This window comes from Macrotis lagotis, chromosome 3, assembly GCF_037893015.1.
Source record: "Macrotis lagotis isolate mMagLag1 chromosome 3, bilby.v1.9.chrom.fasta, whole genome shotgun sequence".
Lineage (NCBI taxonomy): Eukaryota > Metazoa > Chordata > Mammalia > Peramelemorphia > Peramelidae > Macrotis > Macrotis lagotis.
In genome coordinates, this window is record NC_133660.1 from 41,326,912 (window position 1) to 41,341,123 (window position 14,212).

At 38.0% G+C, this 14,212-nt stretch overlaps 1 protein-coding gene across 6 annotated transcripts in view; it reads left to right on the forward strand.

The window, feature by feature from the left end:
• Positions 1-14,212, forward strand: part of BMP2K (BMP2 inducible kinase) — a 108,073-nt gene that overhangs the window by 74,019 nt on the left and 19,842 nt on the right. For 3 of the 6 annotated variants that reach the window (XM_074228559.1, XM_074228561.1, XM_074228563.1), the window contains exons 10-15: positions 1,362-1,522; positions 3,407-3,588; positions 8,016-8,111; positions 8,872-9,027; positions 9,321-9,373; positions 11,202-11,356. In XM_074228559.1, coding sequence (XP_074084660.1) covers positions 1,362-1,522; positions 3,407-3,588; positions 8,016-8,111; positions 8,872-9,027; positions 9,321-9,373; positions 11,202-11,356 — 803 coding nt within the window. Of the gene's footprint in view, positions 1-1,361; positions 1,523-3,406; positions 3,589-8,015; positions 8,112-8,871; positions 9,066-9,320; positions 9,374-11,201; positions 11,357-14,212 lie in introns of all 6 variants that reach the window. The other 3 variants (XR_012476886.1, XM_074228560.1, XM_074228562.1) reach the window with 1 other exon arrangement.

Sequence of the window (14,212 nt, forward strand, 5' to 3'; positions counted from 1 at the left end):
TCTCCAGAGTGATCTTAGTCTTGTGATTATGATCAATTCAGGACATAGTCTCAGTTTTAGTAAGGCAAAAATAAAAAAGAGTCATGAAGGGAATTCTCTCTTTTAAGATGCCATGGTGGAAAGAGTAGTATTACATGTGTTGAAGACAGTTTGTGCAAAAAAAGAAAAAGGCAAATGAGTGGGAGGTGTGGTGGTCCCAGGGCAGCCAAATAATACAGCTTGTCAGGAGCATGACCTCCAACAAGGGGAGCCACATAGAAGAGTTGGGGAGGGTATCTGGCAGCCCCATTGTTGAGGACTTTTAATTGCTAGGCTGAAAGCTTTGTATTTTGGTTCTGTAGACATTCAGAGTCATGAAGATCTTTGAACACTTAAATTGTCAGACCTATCTGTGTCTGGGGATGTTAATTTTGCATTGTCAAGGAACATAGACTAGAAGCTATCAAAAATAGTTCATGTGAGAAGTGATAGTGGTATGATGGTGTCTTTTGAATGGAAGTCTTAATGAAAAGAATCATTGATCAAAATTGATTTGATATTAGAGGAAAAAATCAAAGATGAACCCATAGTTTGTGGAATTGATGGTCACAGAGTTGTAGAAACAATTAAAATTAATGGCCACTTATCCCCACCATATTATTTTCTTGCCTAACTTACACTGGGTGTGAGTACTGGAGCTGGGCTTTGAATGTAGGTCTGATTTTACTATATTTAACTTTGTTTGTACTGGATTATACTCTTAATGAGTGGCTGACTTTTTTCCCCAGTTTTGAATGATTTGAACTCAGATTATTGCCCACAGCTTTTCTTCAGAAATGTTCTGAAGAAATAAGAATTGCACAGAAAATCACTGATGAACAAAGATATTTATATTAAATCATTCAGTCTGACTAAAGCTTAAAAGGTTTTTTTGAAAGTATTTGTACTCTTGGGAATCTTTAGAACTCTACTGTCTGGGTCAATATGCATTGTAAATTCAGAGAGATTCCTTAGGGGATAGTTTCTTGTTTTCTTAGACAAGTAAGGATATCTCTGGTGATGGTGGTCATCATGTTACCTGTCTATCCCTCATAATCATCCCTCAGGAGGAAAGGATAGAAGGAAGGAAGGAAGTCTACCCTTTTGGCTTCTTCTTTTTCTTGTAGTTGTCTTACAGTTGGTCTAAAAGATGCAGATAATTTTAGTTTTCTTTTCTTCGTTTTATATACTTAATAAATGAAACCTTGAAATAAGTGCTCCAGTTGGGTGACCTTTGAGGCTATCATTGTGCCATTAGTGGAGTACTGTGTAAGAAAGTAAGAATTTTAGTAACATTCAGATGTATTGTAATATGTGAAATGAAATTTATTCTTCTCTTCTAGAATAACAGATACCATTGGACCAACAGAAACCTCAATTGCACCAAGACAGAGACCAAAGGCTAATTCAAGCACTGCCATTCCAAATGTGCTGGCAGTTCAGAGCTCAGTCACACCAGTAAAAGTACCTGCTCCTGGTGAAGTTGGTAACCATAGGCTAAAAGGTACATGGCTTTCCCCAGGTGATTGAACATACGTGTGTGTGTGTGTGTGTGTGTGTGTGTGTGTGTATGTGTACACACACATATATGGAGAGATTGAGATTATTGGATTTCCTCTTTTAAGGATTCTTTGAAAAGTATGCCCATTTGATTATAAGCATTCTCATTTACTCAGATTCTTTAATGTAATAGGATAGTGACAAGGTCCAGAATGGAGTTACTTGGTCAGAGTAAGTCCCAGCTCCTTTCTCATTAATTAATGCCTTGGTCCCAGAGACTTGGCCAAAGAGATCAGCTCATGCCACAGAAGCATGCTGATTTCTAAGTCTTTTCAGTAGTATTATTTCTTTTTGATACAAAGTCTGTATACTATTCCATTACCAAAGTGGGGGTAGTGAATGTTATTTTATAGTTACTTGTGTTAAGTAGCATAAGGTAAATTTTTTAAAAATCCTTTTTATCTCTATTAGATCTAGTGCTAGCCTATCACATTTAATCTTACCTAGTGCCTCCCAAGCATCAGCATCCGTTGTGTTGTCAACTGTCACCAGACTTGACTTCTTTCCCAGTGTTAGGTAGCTGATTGAGGAAGTTGTAAAAGTATGATAAGGATGATATAGCTATGATTATGATAACAGTGGCTACAGCTTCTTTACTAAACATATTTGTTAACATTTTGTACCTGAAATAATTGTTGCCTTTTCAAAAAGTATTTCTTATGTGGTTATTTTTCTCATTAGAACTATTAAATTGTAATTCTATGAACACTGATATTTTTCTTAAAGGGAAGTAAATAAAGGAAGACAAGTTAAAAAGTCTTGATTATTTTATATTTAATAAATTGAAATTTTAAAATATTGTGTCCTTTTGGAGTCAGTTTTAAATGTTTCAAAAGCTTGATATTTATCAATTTTTAAATTCTCTCATCTAAAGAAAATAACTATAAGGTAGTACAGTAGCAATTATCAGTTGACTTTTTTACTTATTTGAAACTATACTTGAATTCCTGTCGAGAATTAAGAAAAAATATTTCTAGAATATGAGTTAAATTAGTATTTTAGCATAGTTTTTAATAAACGGAAATTCCTGTTTTTAATATTTTATTATCAGGGTTACATAATGAATTTCAGAACAAGACTTTTAAAAATACTTTAGACTTAGAATTTTCTATTTTTAATTACTTCCCCCCCCCAAAAAAATATTTTCTTTAACTTACTTTAAAAAGAACTTTATCATTTATCTATAATGGCAATTTTTAAAATATGATGATGTTGGGGTTTGGGTTATTAGCCTTTGCCTTTGTCTCTGAACAATAAAAAATATTATATGAATATAAAATTGGGTCAAGAGGTTTGGAAACATTCTAAGCTCTGCCTGTAGCAGAGGCTTATGTTACTGATGAACAACCTCAGTGTCTTAGAAGAATCCAGGACCAAGGATTCAGCCTATGGAGATTTTTTTTTTTTTGGCCTTTCTTACCCTCCTTTGCCCTTCCCTTTTCCTCTTTCCTTTTCTTGGGGAAGAATTTCCCTGATTGTTGTTTGGGTTTGGAAAAATCCTCAAAAGACATTTTGGTGATACAACAATTTGGAATTCATTTCTCTCCAGTCACAAGAGTCCTAATGCAGTTTGACTGTGCAGGTGTGAAAATTGTTTTTAATGCTTACTCAAGAAAACAGTGAGTTTGAAGACTTAACAGAGTCCAGTAGACTCTCCATTGATTGTCAATCTTAATTATTGTGGAATAAAATCTTTAGTAGTACCTATCTTAAATGGAAGTTATGGGAAAAGTAGATAAGAATAGGGATTGTACTAGATGGGGAGCAGAGTGGAGGGACCATGTCAATTTGAAATGAGTTAACAGCTACCTCTGGAAATATATTTTAGGAACATTGAAACTTGGAACCAGTCAAGAGATGGTGTTGACTCAGGGTCAACAGCCCCCACAGCAACATAGAGTACTTCAACAGTTACAGCAGGGCGACTGGCGATTGCAGCAGCTTCATCATGTACATCACCCTTACCATTACCAGCAACAGCATTTATTTCAGGATGCATATGTTCAGCAGGTAATAGCCATAGTATTTTAGGATTTTCACTTGTATTGTGAAGTTGGCTTGTATTCAGAATAGGAATTACCTGTCCGGTAGTGGGTCAGTATTTTGTCATGTAGTATCTCAGGGGGGCTATTTGTAAATGAAATCTGTGTTTAGTTTGCATGCATTTCTTTATTTTTTAGTTCTAAAATTGCTGCTATCGGAACAGTGATGTTAGAACTTACTTTTTTGGAGTGTGAGGGTCATAAACATTTCTCATATTCACAAGTCCTTTTTTTTAATAAAAAAAGCCCTACTTCATTTGGTTATTAGTAGAAATATATCTCTTAGCAAACAGGAGGATGTGCATCTTTTGGAGAAAAAAATTAAAGTGATATGTTTTTAGAAGCACCTTCTCATCCTCTGCCTTACTTAGTTTCTAGTGAAAATAATATACTATATATTGGTAGGGTTAATTATCACTGTCCTGAACATTTGAAAGCTGATTACATCTGTGAGGATGTATACATTAATAATTCTTTTTTAAACTTCCTTAGCTACACTGCCAAAAAAAAAAAGTCTTTTGACTTGTACCCCAGGAAACAGGTAGAACATGGTTTTGAGGGGTGCAGAAGAACATGGGATGGTGCTAGGGCAAGGGACATTTTTCTCTGCTGTTTCGACTTTTTGGTTGTATGGGAAAAAAGAGGAGGCAGAGATTTTGAATGACTTGTCCAGCTCCAAACCTGATCAGTCCAATTGGGTTCTAGATTGGGAACAAAACTTTTTTTTAAAGGAAGTTTACTTGATAGCATGGGAAAATATTCCAAAAAGTCAGTAATATGAATTTTAGTTCCCAAATTCTTAAGTCTCCAGGATGATTTCATTGTGTTATAGAGAAAAACTAGTCTGGCCTGTGTGAAAGTTACCTGTTGCTTCTGTCACATATCTGGGGGCGAGGTCTTTGTGCCTTTCACCACTTTTGGCTTTAGGACTGATAAAGGACAGCCCTGGCCTCAGAGAGAAGAGAAACCTATCACAGGCAGTGTTTGAGGAAGAGTATGAGAAGGCTAATGGAGAAACAAAACCAGAAAAACATCAAGTGGATGTCATGTCTCCCTGAAGAGATATCTGAATGTGGAGGAGAACATGATCAGGAAGTCCCAGGTTACTCTTCTGGAGAAGAACTGAATTCAGTTCCTTAGTGATCTAGTCCATATTGGCGAAGAGAATTGGGAAGAGGGAGTTGGTGGGTTAGGGACAGTTCACAGTGAAGTGAGTGATGATGATCAGGCTGGCACCATGGCACAATCTCTAAACCATATCATGGTCCAAGCTCATAATGTAGTTAATAGGTTATAACCCTTAGTTCTGGGGATTGAGTTGATATATGGCACTTTGCTCATAATACTCTCAATGTTCCCGGGCTCAGCAGCCAGAAATTCCCCTTTCCTTCGACTCCTACTAGGATGTATGTGGTGATGATACCAAATCTTTTCCCCTTTAGAAACTTCTGCTAATGGATCTCCTCTGGTGACTGGGTAAAGATTCTCCCTCATCTCTATTGAGAGGATAGGATGGTCATCAAGTAGATTAAGGAATTCCCTTCCTACAAGGAAAATTGATGTTCCTCATAGTTTTATAGAGATAGTCCCCCGCCTTCCATATGCCCTTAAAAGCAAAGGTCTCTCTCTGGTGCACCCCCCCCCCCTTTACCTTCCATCCCCCATTCTCCAGATGCCTGCAGGAAGAAGAATCCAAGGGGAAACGATCCTGTTTTAGGAAGAACTGAACTGTTCTTCATGGGTGTATCAGAAGCATTGCCTGGATGCCCAGGCAGCCCTTTATAGGGGATAGAATAAGGAAGGTTTTTATTCTTCACTTTTTTTTAAACCTTATTTAAGATTGTGGGGATCCTAAATCACGGGACCATTGAAGTTGTTTTATTTTTGGTGCATCCTTCCTATTCTGGACAAGTCTGAGAGTCATGAGGATCTCCCCTCTAGATGTCTCCTCCCTTTGGATAGGTCTTGTTTTGCCTCTTGTCTACCTGTTCATTAGTGAGTTCTTAGAGAGCAGGGGTCATTTGCTTTTGGCTTTTCTTTTTCTATCCAGCACTTGGCAGCAGAAGCAAATTCCTTCAGACAATCTGGATAGAGGCCATTCACTCTTCTTTTTTCTCTTAGACATTCTCTACTTTGTCAGTGTCTTTCTTAACCTTGGCTCCTCTAGCTGAGCCCAGGCTTCAGATATGGTCTGATAAAGACAGAGAACTAATCTGCTCCCAGAAGTTTTGCCTCTCCCTGTAGCTCAAGATGGCAGTAGCTTTTTTGGCCAACATTCACACAACTGACACCTTTTGAGCTTACAGTCTTTCCATTGTAGTTTCCAGATCATTTCATAACTCTTTTGTTTCTGCCTCTCTAATTGTACATATGTGAAATTGCTTGTATTTACTTTACTTTTACTTTTACTTTTACTTTTACTTTTACTTTTACTTTACTTTACTTTTTGGTGCCCATCTGCAAAACTTTACCTTTATACCTACTGAAATTCATCTTCTTCAATGTAGCCTCTTACTTTTTCTTACTTGTCAGGGCTCCCATCTCCTGTGTAAACTGACATTCTCAGCTTTGGGTCATGTGCAGACTTGATAAATATAACACTTAATTCTCTTTCCTGTTCATTGTTAAGAATTCTTTTAAGGTTTTTTTTCAAGGCAAATGGGGTTAAGTGGCTTTCCCAAGGTCATACAGCTAGGTAATTATTAAGTGTCTGAGGCCGGATTTGAACTCAGGTACTCCTGACTTCAGGGCCGGTGCTCTATCCACTGTGCCACCCCATTGTTAAGAATTCTTACCAGGATGGGATGAAATATTGATCCTGGGATTCCTCCACTGGAGACCACCTTCCATGTTGACTTTTAGCCATTAACATCTAATCTGCTCTTTGATTCCAGCCAAATGATAATTCTAATTGTAAGGACACATGGCAGTTTTAAATGTCAGATGTAATCTCAAAGAGTCTGTACAGCATATTTCTTGGACAAGCTTCAAATGACAGGCTTTAGGGAGGGCCCAAGTTGACTTTAGCTGCTGGGCCTTGAGATCATTATCATCTCCCAAAGTTTAGCAAATTTAGCAAAAATCTTACAGAATTTTTATCCTTTTCGTAGCACAATTCTCAGATTCCCAAGTACAATTACATGTGTCTCTAGTGGCTGTATGCCTGCAGTTAGTTTACTTCCTAATCTCACTGGTTAAGTAGCCTAATGCTCTCCATCCCATTGAGAAGACTCATGGTGTGTGGTAAAAAAGCATCTTGCTAGAGCGTTTTTGGTGTCAGTGTATCTCATCTTCCTGGGGTCCTCTTCCTCTGCCAAACCAGTGAATAGCTAACAAAAAATTGACTTTGCAGGAGCATGGAAAGAACTTCCAACAGGTGTGTGGCATTGTTTCAGTTGGACTCAGGTTTCCCTCCTTCACATTTGCCACAGTGGTGGGCCTGTCATCAATAGGAGTCAGATTTGAGGAGTTGCCTTACTTAGGGGACCTGGAAGCTAAGGCGAGGAATTAACTAATTAAGCATCAGAGGCAGTTTCTTTATCAGGATAGTCTGCTCTAATGTACATTGTGGGGACCTTTGTAAATGCTACTTTTATCAAAGGTCTGGATTTAGTAGAAGGAGGGGAGTTGTGAAACTGCTTTTGCCATTTATACATATATACAATATATAAAAATCTTATTCATTCTGTGAGAGTTCCCTATTAGAAGCATAGAGCTAGCCACCTCCTTGTGTTATACATGAGGAAATTTAGGCCCCCAGAAGTTGTGACTTGTCAACCTGTTGTAGTCTCTGCTGGCCTCCAGGCCCCCCTGCTGGGGGGCAGCCTCGAACCTAGATGGATGCAGTCAGCCTCATGTCAGCTGTCACCCTGGCCAGGCCACGTACTCTCTTTGACAGCTGTCTCTTCCCCTCCAGACTATACTTGAAACTTATAAATTAAAGCTTAGGTTGCAGAGAAGAAGGTGGTTCCTTGTGTTAGTAGTATGAATTCCCTAAGGTGATAGCTCCCATGAATTACATAGGTTTGATACCTGTCCATTTTCCTATAAACATGGATGTCCATGTGTCTGCTGACTGGGTGATGCTGATAGCACTTGGAGTCAGGAGTTCTAGAGTTGAGATCCTGTCTCAGTCACTAGCATGTGACCCTGGACAAGTCCCTTTACCTTTGTCTACCCCAAGGTTGTTGAAGGGCAGCTGAGGACATGTGCAAAGGATGCTCTGCTAGTCTTAAAGGCTCTAGGCAAATGCTGACTGTTTTTATCTTGTGTTCATGGTCTCAATTACTGGTACAGTACTTGATGAGGCACTTAATCACTGTTTGTTGATGGTTTGATATGGAAATATTGATTAATTGCCTTTTTTCACTTCTGTTTTCCCTCTGGTGTCTGCAGGCAATGCAGCAGCAGCAGCAGCAGATAGTCCAACAGCAGTTTTTGATGCATTCGATGTTTCAGCAGCAATCTTCTGTACCCCAGTATCCTGCAATGGTAAGCGGTGTGTGGTTTCTAGAATGTTCTTTGTGAATATGACAGATTGTAATTGTTTTCGAAAGGTATAAATCAAGATTTTTTGAATTCATCATTCAGGATAGTTGTTGGACGAGGACACTTTTTCCATACAACAATAATTTAAATACAAGATATTTCCTTAAATTTAATTAACTGAATTTGACACATGCATTTATATATGAAATAACCATTAAGTCGGGTGCAATTGTACTTTTCTTGTGGCAACTGTTTTCATATATGTGGTTTTTATTTATTTAAAGCAATGGAGTTAAGTAACCTGCCCAAAGTCACATAGCTAGGCAGTTCCCAAGTGTCTGAGGTCGGATTTGAACTCCAGGTCCTCCTGACTCCCAAGTGTTTTGATGAATCCCCAAAATCCTTTGATACAAACCAAAAGGGAAGTGTCTTTGTTTCAGAGAAAAATTTGAAATTTTTCAACTCTATAAGATTGTCGTTTTCATTTCTTACTTTGGCTCAGTTATGTAGAATGAACCCAGACTTTTAGTCGGTAGTACTTACCCCTGATGTTTTCCTAGAGCTAAAGCCCTTCAATAGTAAGCCTTCCCCAAACAAACTCAGCAGGATCCTGATCTCCCTGGGTTAGTTTGTGTGACTTTAGCCTGTGAACATTTAGCAAAGGAGTAGAAAAACCTAGTGATAGGACTGATTGTTGAGACTTAGTCCAGGCTTGTTAAGAGCTTGAGCCCCAGTGTATTGGTGATGGTATTTCCATCTTCAGGTGCAGCAGTATCAGCAGACTTTCTTACAGCAGCAGATGCTGGCCCAGCAACAGCAACAGCAGCAGCAGCAGCAGCAGCGCTCTCCTGAGTATCTTACCTCCCCTCAAGAGTTCTCACCAGCCTTAGTGTCCTGCCCTGCATCTCTTCCTTCCCAGGTTGGAGCCATAATAGACTCTTCTTACAGTGCCAATAGGCAAGTATTTTGCTTTGGAGGTAACCTTAAAAGAGTATTCCTGCTGAGGGGATACAAAGCAATTTCTAGAACATACTCTAGAAATTTCCATTTCCCTTTCTCTCTTTTTTTTTTAATGTTCCTTGTTTCTTATACTGCTATGACTGGTACTTGTAAACAAGACTTATGTTCCTACTACTCCTTGGCATTCAGGGCTTAAATCAGTGACTCATGTCCTAATAAAAACTGTAAGAATTCTTTTTTTTTTCTTTTTAGGTTTTTTGGCAAGGCAATGGGGTTAAGTGGCTTCTCCAGGGCCACACAGCTAGGTAATTATTAAGTGTCTGAGGCCGGATTTGAACTCAGGTACTCCTGACTCCAGGGCTGGTGCTCTATCCACTTGCCACCTAACTGCCCTAAACTGTAAGAATTCTGAAAAGAAAATGGAGCCAAGCAAAAAACCTACTTTAAAAAACAAAACAAAAATAAAACTTCCACTAATGAAAAAGACTTGTTTTTCCATCCTAAATTATGGGTTATTCATTTAACTTCACCTTATTTATTGTTTATTGTTTATTCCTTAATCTCATTTTTCAAAGTAAGTTTATTTTGAATTCTTAGTCTCGTGGTTTAATAGTTTACCCATGCTGATTTGGTAAATTTGATTGATTTTGAGTATTAAGCTTAAGGAGACTATTCCAGCTGTGTCATCCAATCCTTTGTTATTAAGATTTTTCACAAAAGTGTCTTTCTCCAGACCTCATTCACACAACTGTATATGTTTATACACAAATTTTTCCACAGTTGAAAAAAAAATCCATACAATTGTTATTGATACCTAGAAATTTTAGGTTGATGCCTAAAGGGAGAAAAGGCTGCTGTGGTACACTGCTGTCAGTTCAGTTCTGCCAGCACTTAGTGCTCGTCTCCTGTGTCATCCCAGGGAGGTAGTGGAGTACAGGACAAAGACCCAACTGCCCTTCCGTGGCACTCAAAGAGTTTACATTCTGTGGGAGAGGTAGACTGGAGAGATGGGTCAGGAAGCAGCTGGAGGAGGGAGAGGGGCCTTGGATCATTGAGTCCCAGGTATGGCTCTGACTTCTATCCCCCATGATTACTAGCTGGGAGACAGTGCCTATGACCTTGTCCTTCTCAACTGTGTTCCCAGACCCAGAAGGATCAGCTGGCTCAGCTGAGATGGTCAATCAGAAGTGTAAACTTGTTTGAGGGCATAGAGACAGAAATTTCTTGTTGTCAGCCACATCTCTTCTGCTCCTTGATGTAAATATTGAATCTAGCCCAGTTCTAGCTAAGTCCTGGAGGGAGGAGAGTCCCCTCCCCTCTGATCCTCTCCTGTCTCCTCACTTCCTTTTCTCCCCACTCCATGCCTACCCATTCCCTCTTCACCTCCCTTTGTCTTCCCCTCTTCTCACAAAGAGTTTGGTATAGAAATGCAGGCTTTTCTTTATGAATGTTATCTCTTTTTATCCTTATGACCACCCTGGGAGGTAGTAGGTCCTATTATCCTCATTTTATGAGGAATCTGAATCAGAGGGAGGTTGAGTGACTCGCCCAGGGTCAAACAGCTGGTAAATGTCCAGCATTCATTACCCTTGGTGTGATAGTCTAGCTTCTGTGCTGTGCCTTTTTTTAATCTAATTTAAATCGGTAATATTTATTGAATTAATAGTAATATGAAACTAGTTTTGACTGTCCGAACACTTTGAGGACTTCTATAAAAGTTTTGTTAGCAGTCTTCTTGACTTTGTACAGTTGTGCATCTAAGGATTCTTACATGTAGCGCAAAATTGTTTCAAGGTTTGGGGAGGTAACAGATTCCAGTCTTTGCTTCACCTGGTATGAGTCCCCCGAGCCAGGTTTCCTCTGCAGTCTGACCCAGATGACCCTAAGGAGAGGGAGTGGTAGCAGTGGGGCCTTTTCAGGGCTGAGTTAAAGGTAAAAGGCAAGGAAGAGCACACCCTTCATCTCCCTAGATCCTGTATTTGTGTTCTGGGGCAAAGCTCTAGTGGTCCTATGTCTCATGTGGTTCTGGGCTGTATGTTGCCAATCTAGAGTGGAAGACTGTTGCAAACTCTAAAATTTAAATGCCTATTCAAACTTTTCATTTTCCCTTCCTCTTGCCTAATTGATCCCTAGATCTGTTCCTGATGCAGAGGCTGCTGCTACTTTCCCAAATCAAAACCTCAATAATCCCCCTGACATGTCAGGCTGGAATCCGTTTGGAGAGGACAATTTCTCTAAGCTAACAGAAGAGGAGCTCTTGGACAGAGAGTTTGACCTTCTGAGATCAAGTAAGGGATGCTTGAAGGCTTATTTGGCTTCCCAGTAAAGGAGCCTCTGGTTGGGTCCTTTGGTCTGGGCATGTGGGGAAGTTCTTTTGGTGTGTTTGAGGGCAGGCTTAGACCCATCTCTCCTCTGTGTCCATCATCCAGGTATGCTGGGTCCAAAAATCAACCACTCGGGATCAGTCTCAGCAGAAACCTTGCTCTCTTAACTTTGAAACACTATACATCAATTGTTGTTAAGATGAGAATCTCTCAGTATAGAAACAGTGTTCAAATGTACTAATGGAACCCCCAAGTAGTTGCTTGCTTTATTAGTCATTTACAGCTCTCTTTTATTGTACATCTGAATAGGAGATTCTGTGGTGGGGGAGCAGCAGGGAAGGTTCTGAAATGCCCCTTGAAAATGACTGAAAGAAATTATGATCTACTGCATTATGTTAATGTTTTGTAATGTCCTTTTGATGAGCAGCTACTTGTAAGGGCTGCTTTGTTGTTCTGACATGGCAATAGTTGAATAAACTCCTTCTTCAAGTCAGATATCTCAATGTTTTTACTTATAATTATTTCCGTATTTCTAAATCCTGATGCATTATTTTAGGCATCACCACACACACACACACACACACACACACACACACACACACACACACACACGCCTTTATACATATACACTTATAATCTTAGAAGTTTTTTTTTTTGAGAGGGGTGAATGGAAGGGGAGAATATTTGGTTTCTTTTTTAAAAGCTGAATCTAAATAGGTAGCAAAGAAGGAGAATGCAGTCCTCTAACATGATTTTTTTTATATCTTAGTAAAGATAGGTATCTTCTACCAAAGAGAATGAAATAAAGTCCCTACTTTTTAGTTGTTCCTCTTTCTCACAGCATAATCGCAAATTGAGCTCTTTGCTACACTGTTTAGATGGATGTATCAATAATTGCTAGACCAAATGATCATTTTAAAGCAATGATTTGGGATTTTTTTTTCCTGTCGTGTCATACTTTATTATTTGGCTAAAAACAATGAAGTTAACTTAAAAATACAAATGAGAAAATGAGTTCTGTTTATCAAAGCAAATAATTCTGAATTAGTACCATGCAACATAAATTCTTAAAAATGTGTCAAGCAGTTTTTAACATGTGTACAGTTCCACAACAAGTAAGAATTCTTTAAAGTAGTGCTGGTAAACTATGTCTTAGAGCCTTTGAGCTAAGAATCAGGTTTACATTTTTAAATCAAATAAAACTTTTAACAATGTAAACTATGTAAAGTTTACAGAACTAATACCTGTACAGAACTAATACCACCCATAGTTTGCCAGCACCTATTTGAAACGAAATAAACACTATTGAAAAATTTAAGTCCTTATAGTGAAATTCAGTATTGTTTAAAAAAAAAGTAAAAAGACCAAATTAGAATTCTTATTTCTATTCTGATAAACATTGTAAGGTTGGATTTTGTGGGGTTTGTTGCCCCAAAGTGTTTTGTAGTTTAGCTTGTTGCTTTTGAACACTTTAATTAACAATATAGGTTGACAAAAGTATTATTATTAGTCTATGTCATAACTTTACTCCTTTAGACTACTGGTAAATTTGTTATACTTAATTGTGCCATTCCCTTGTTATGAGCAAGTTTACCATTCCTGAGGTAGCTAGGTATCTCATTGGATAGAGCTGGGCTTGGATAAGTCATTTAACTCTGCCTTAGTTTATGCATCTGTAAAATGAGCAGGAGAAGGAAATGGGAAACCACTCTAGTAACTGTCAAGAAAACCTCAAATTGGGGGGGGGGGGTGGCTAGGTGGTGCAGTGGATAGGGCACCAGCCTTGGATCCAGGAAGTTCTGAGCTCAAATCGGGCCTCAGACACTTAATAATTACCTAGCTGTGTGACCTTGGGCAAGTCACTTAACCCCATTGCCTTGCAAACAAAAACAAAAGCAAAAGAAAATATCAAATGGGGTCATGAAAGGGCACGACTGATATGACTGAACAACAGCAACATTATGACATTTATGTCTATGAAATTATTTCTGTAGTGTAAAACTAAGCTAAAATGTTTACTTAAGTGCCAGGATTCAATTATGTATTTAATCGTTTTAGACAGGACCAGATGAATAATGTTTCATTTTTAATATTCATTAACATTCATTGAAAAATGTAACTAAATTCCAAATAAGTCTATGTAAATCAAGTTTCTTTTATTCTCAGCTATAAAACATAGACCCTGATGAGAAAGTAAACCAAAAAGAATTTAGAACCTGTTGCATACAGGTGAAGGAAAACACATTTTATTCTGTAAGACCTCAGACTTTGATTATAAGCAGCATATTAAGAGATAAAGATCTTAGACACTTGCAGTAGAGGTAACAGGTTATGGCAATGGGGGAAATTATAGTAGTTTACATGATAGTAACTGAATTATGGAGAAAAGTTCATATTTGGTAAAGGTTACTAATGAAAGTACTTAATCCATTTTTTAAATGTATTTAATGTATCCAGTTTTAAATGATTGCTGTTATTTTATTTTTCAGTTAGCAAAACTTTTTTTTAATATTATAATAATCAGAGAAACTAGCCATTTTGTGCATAAATTTCCTTTGAGGGATTCTAGATGTTTACAAATCTTAAACCTAATTATAGGTTCTAATCCTATGTAAATTTTAATTCATTATAGGAGGAGTTGCATGGCCATATAATCTTTTTACTTTTTTAAATACCACCTAGCTAAAAGAAAGTGTATTTACTATGTTTTCAAATTATAGAAAAATTTTCTAAATTTATAATGGCAATCTAACATCAGAACTGTAACATACTTAAGTGCTAACATAGTAAGTTACTGATACATCAAAAATAGATAATGCT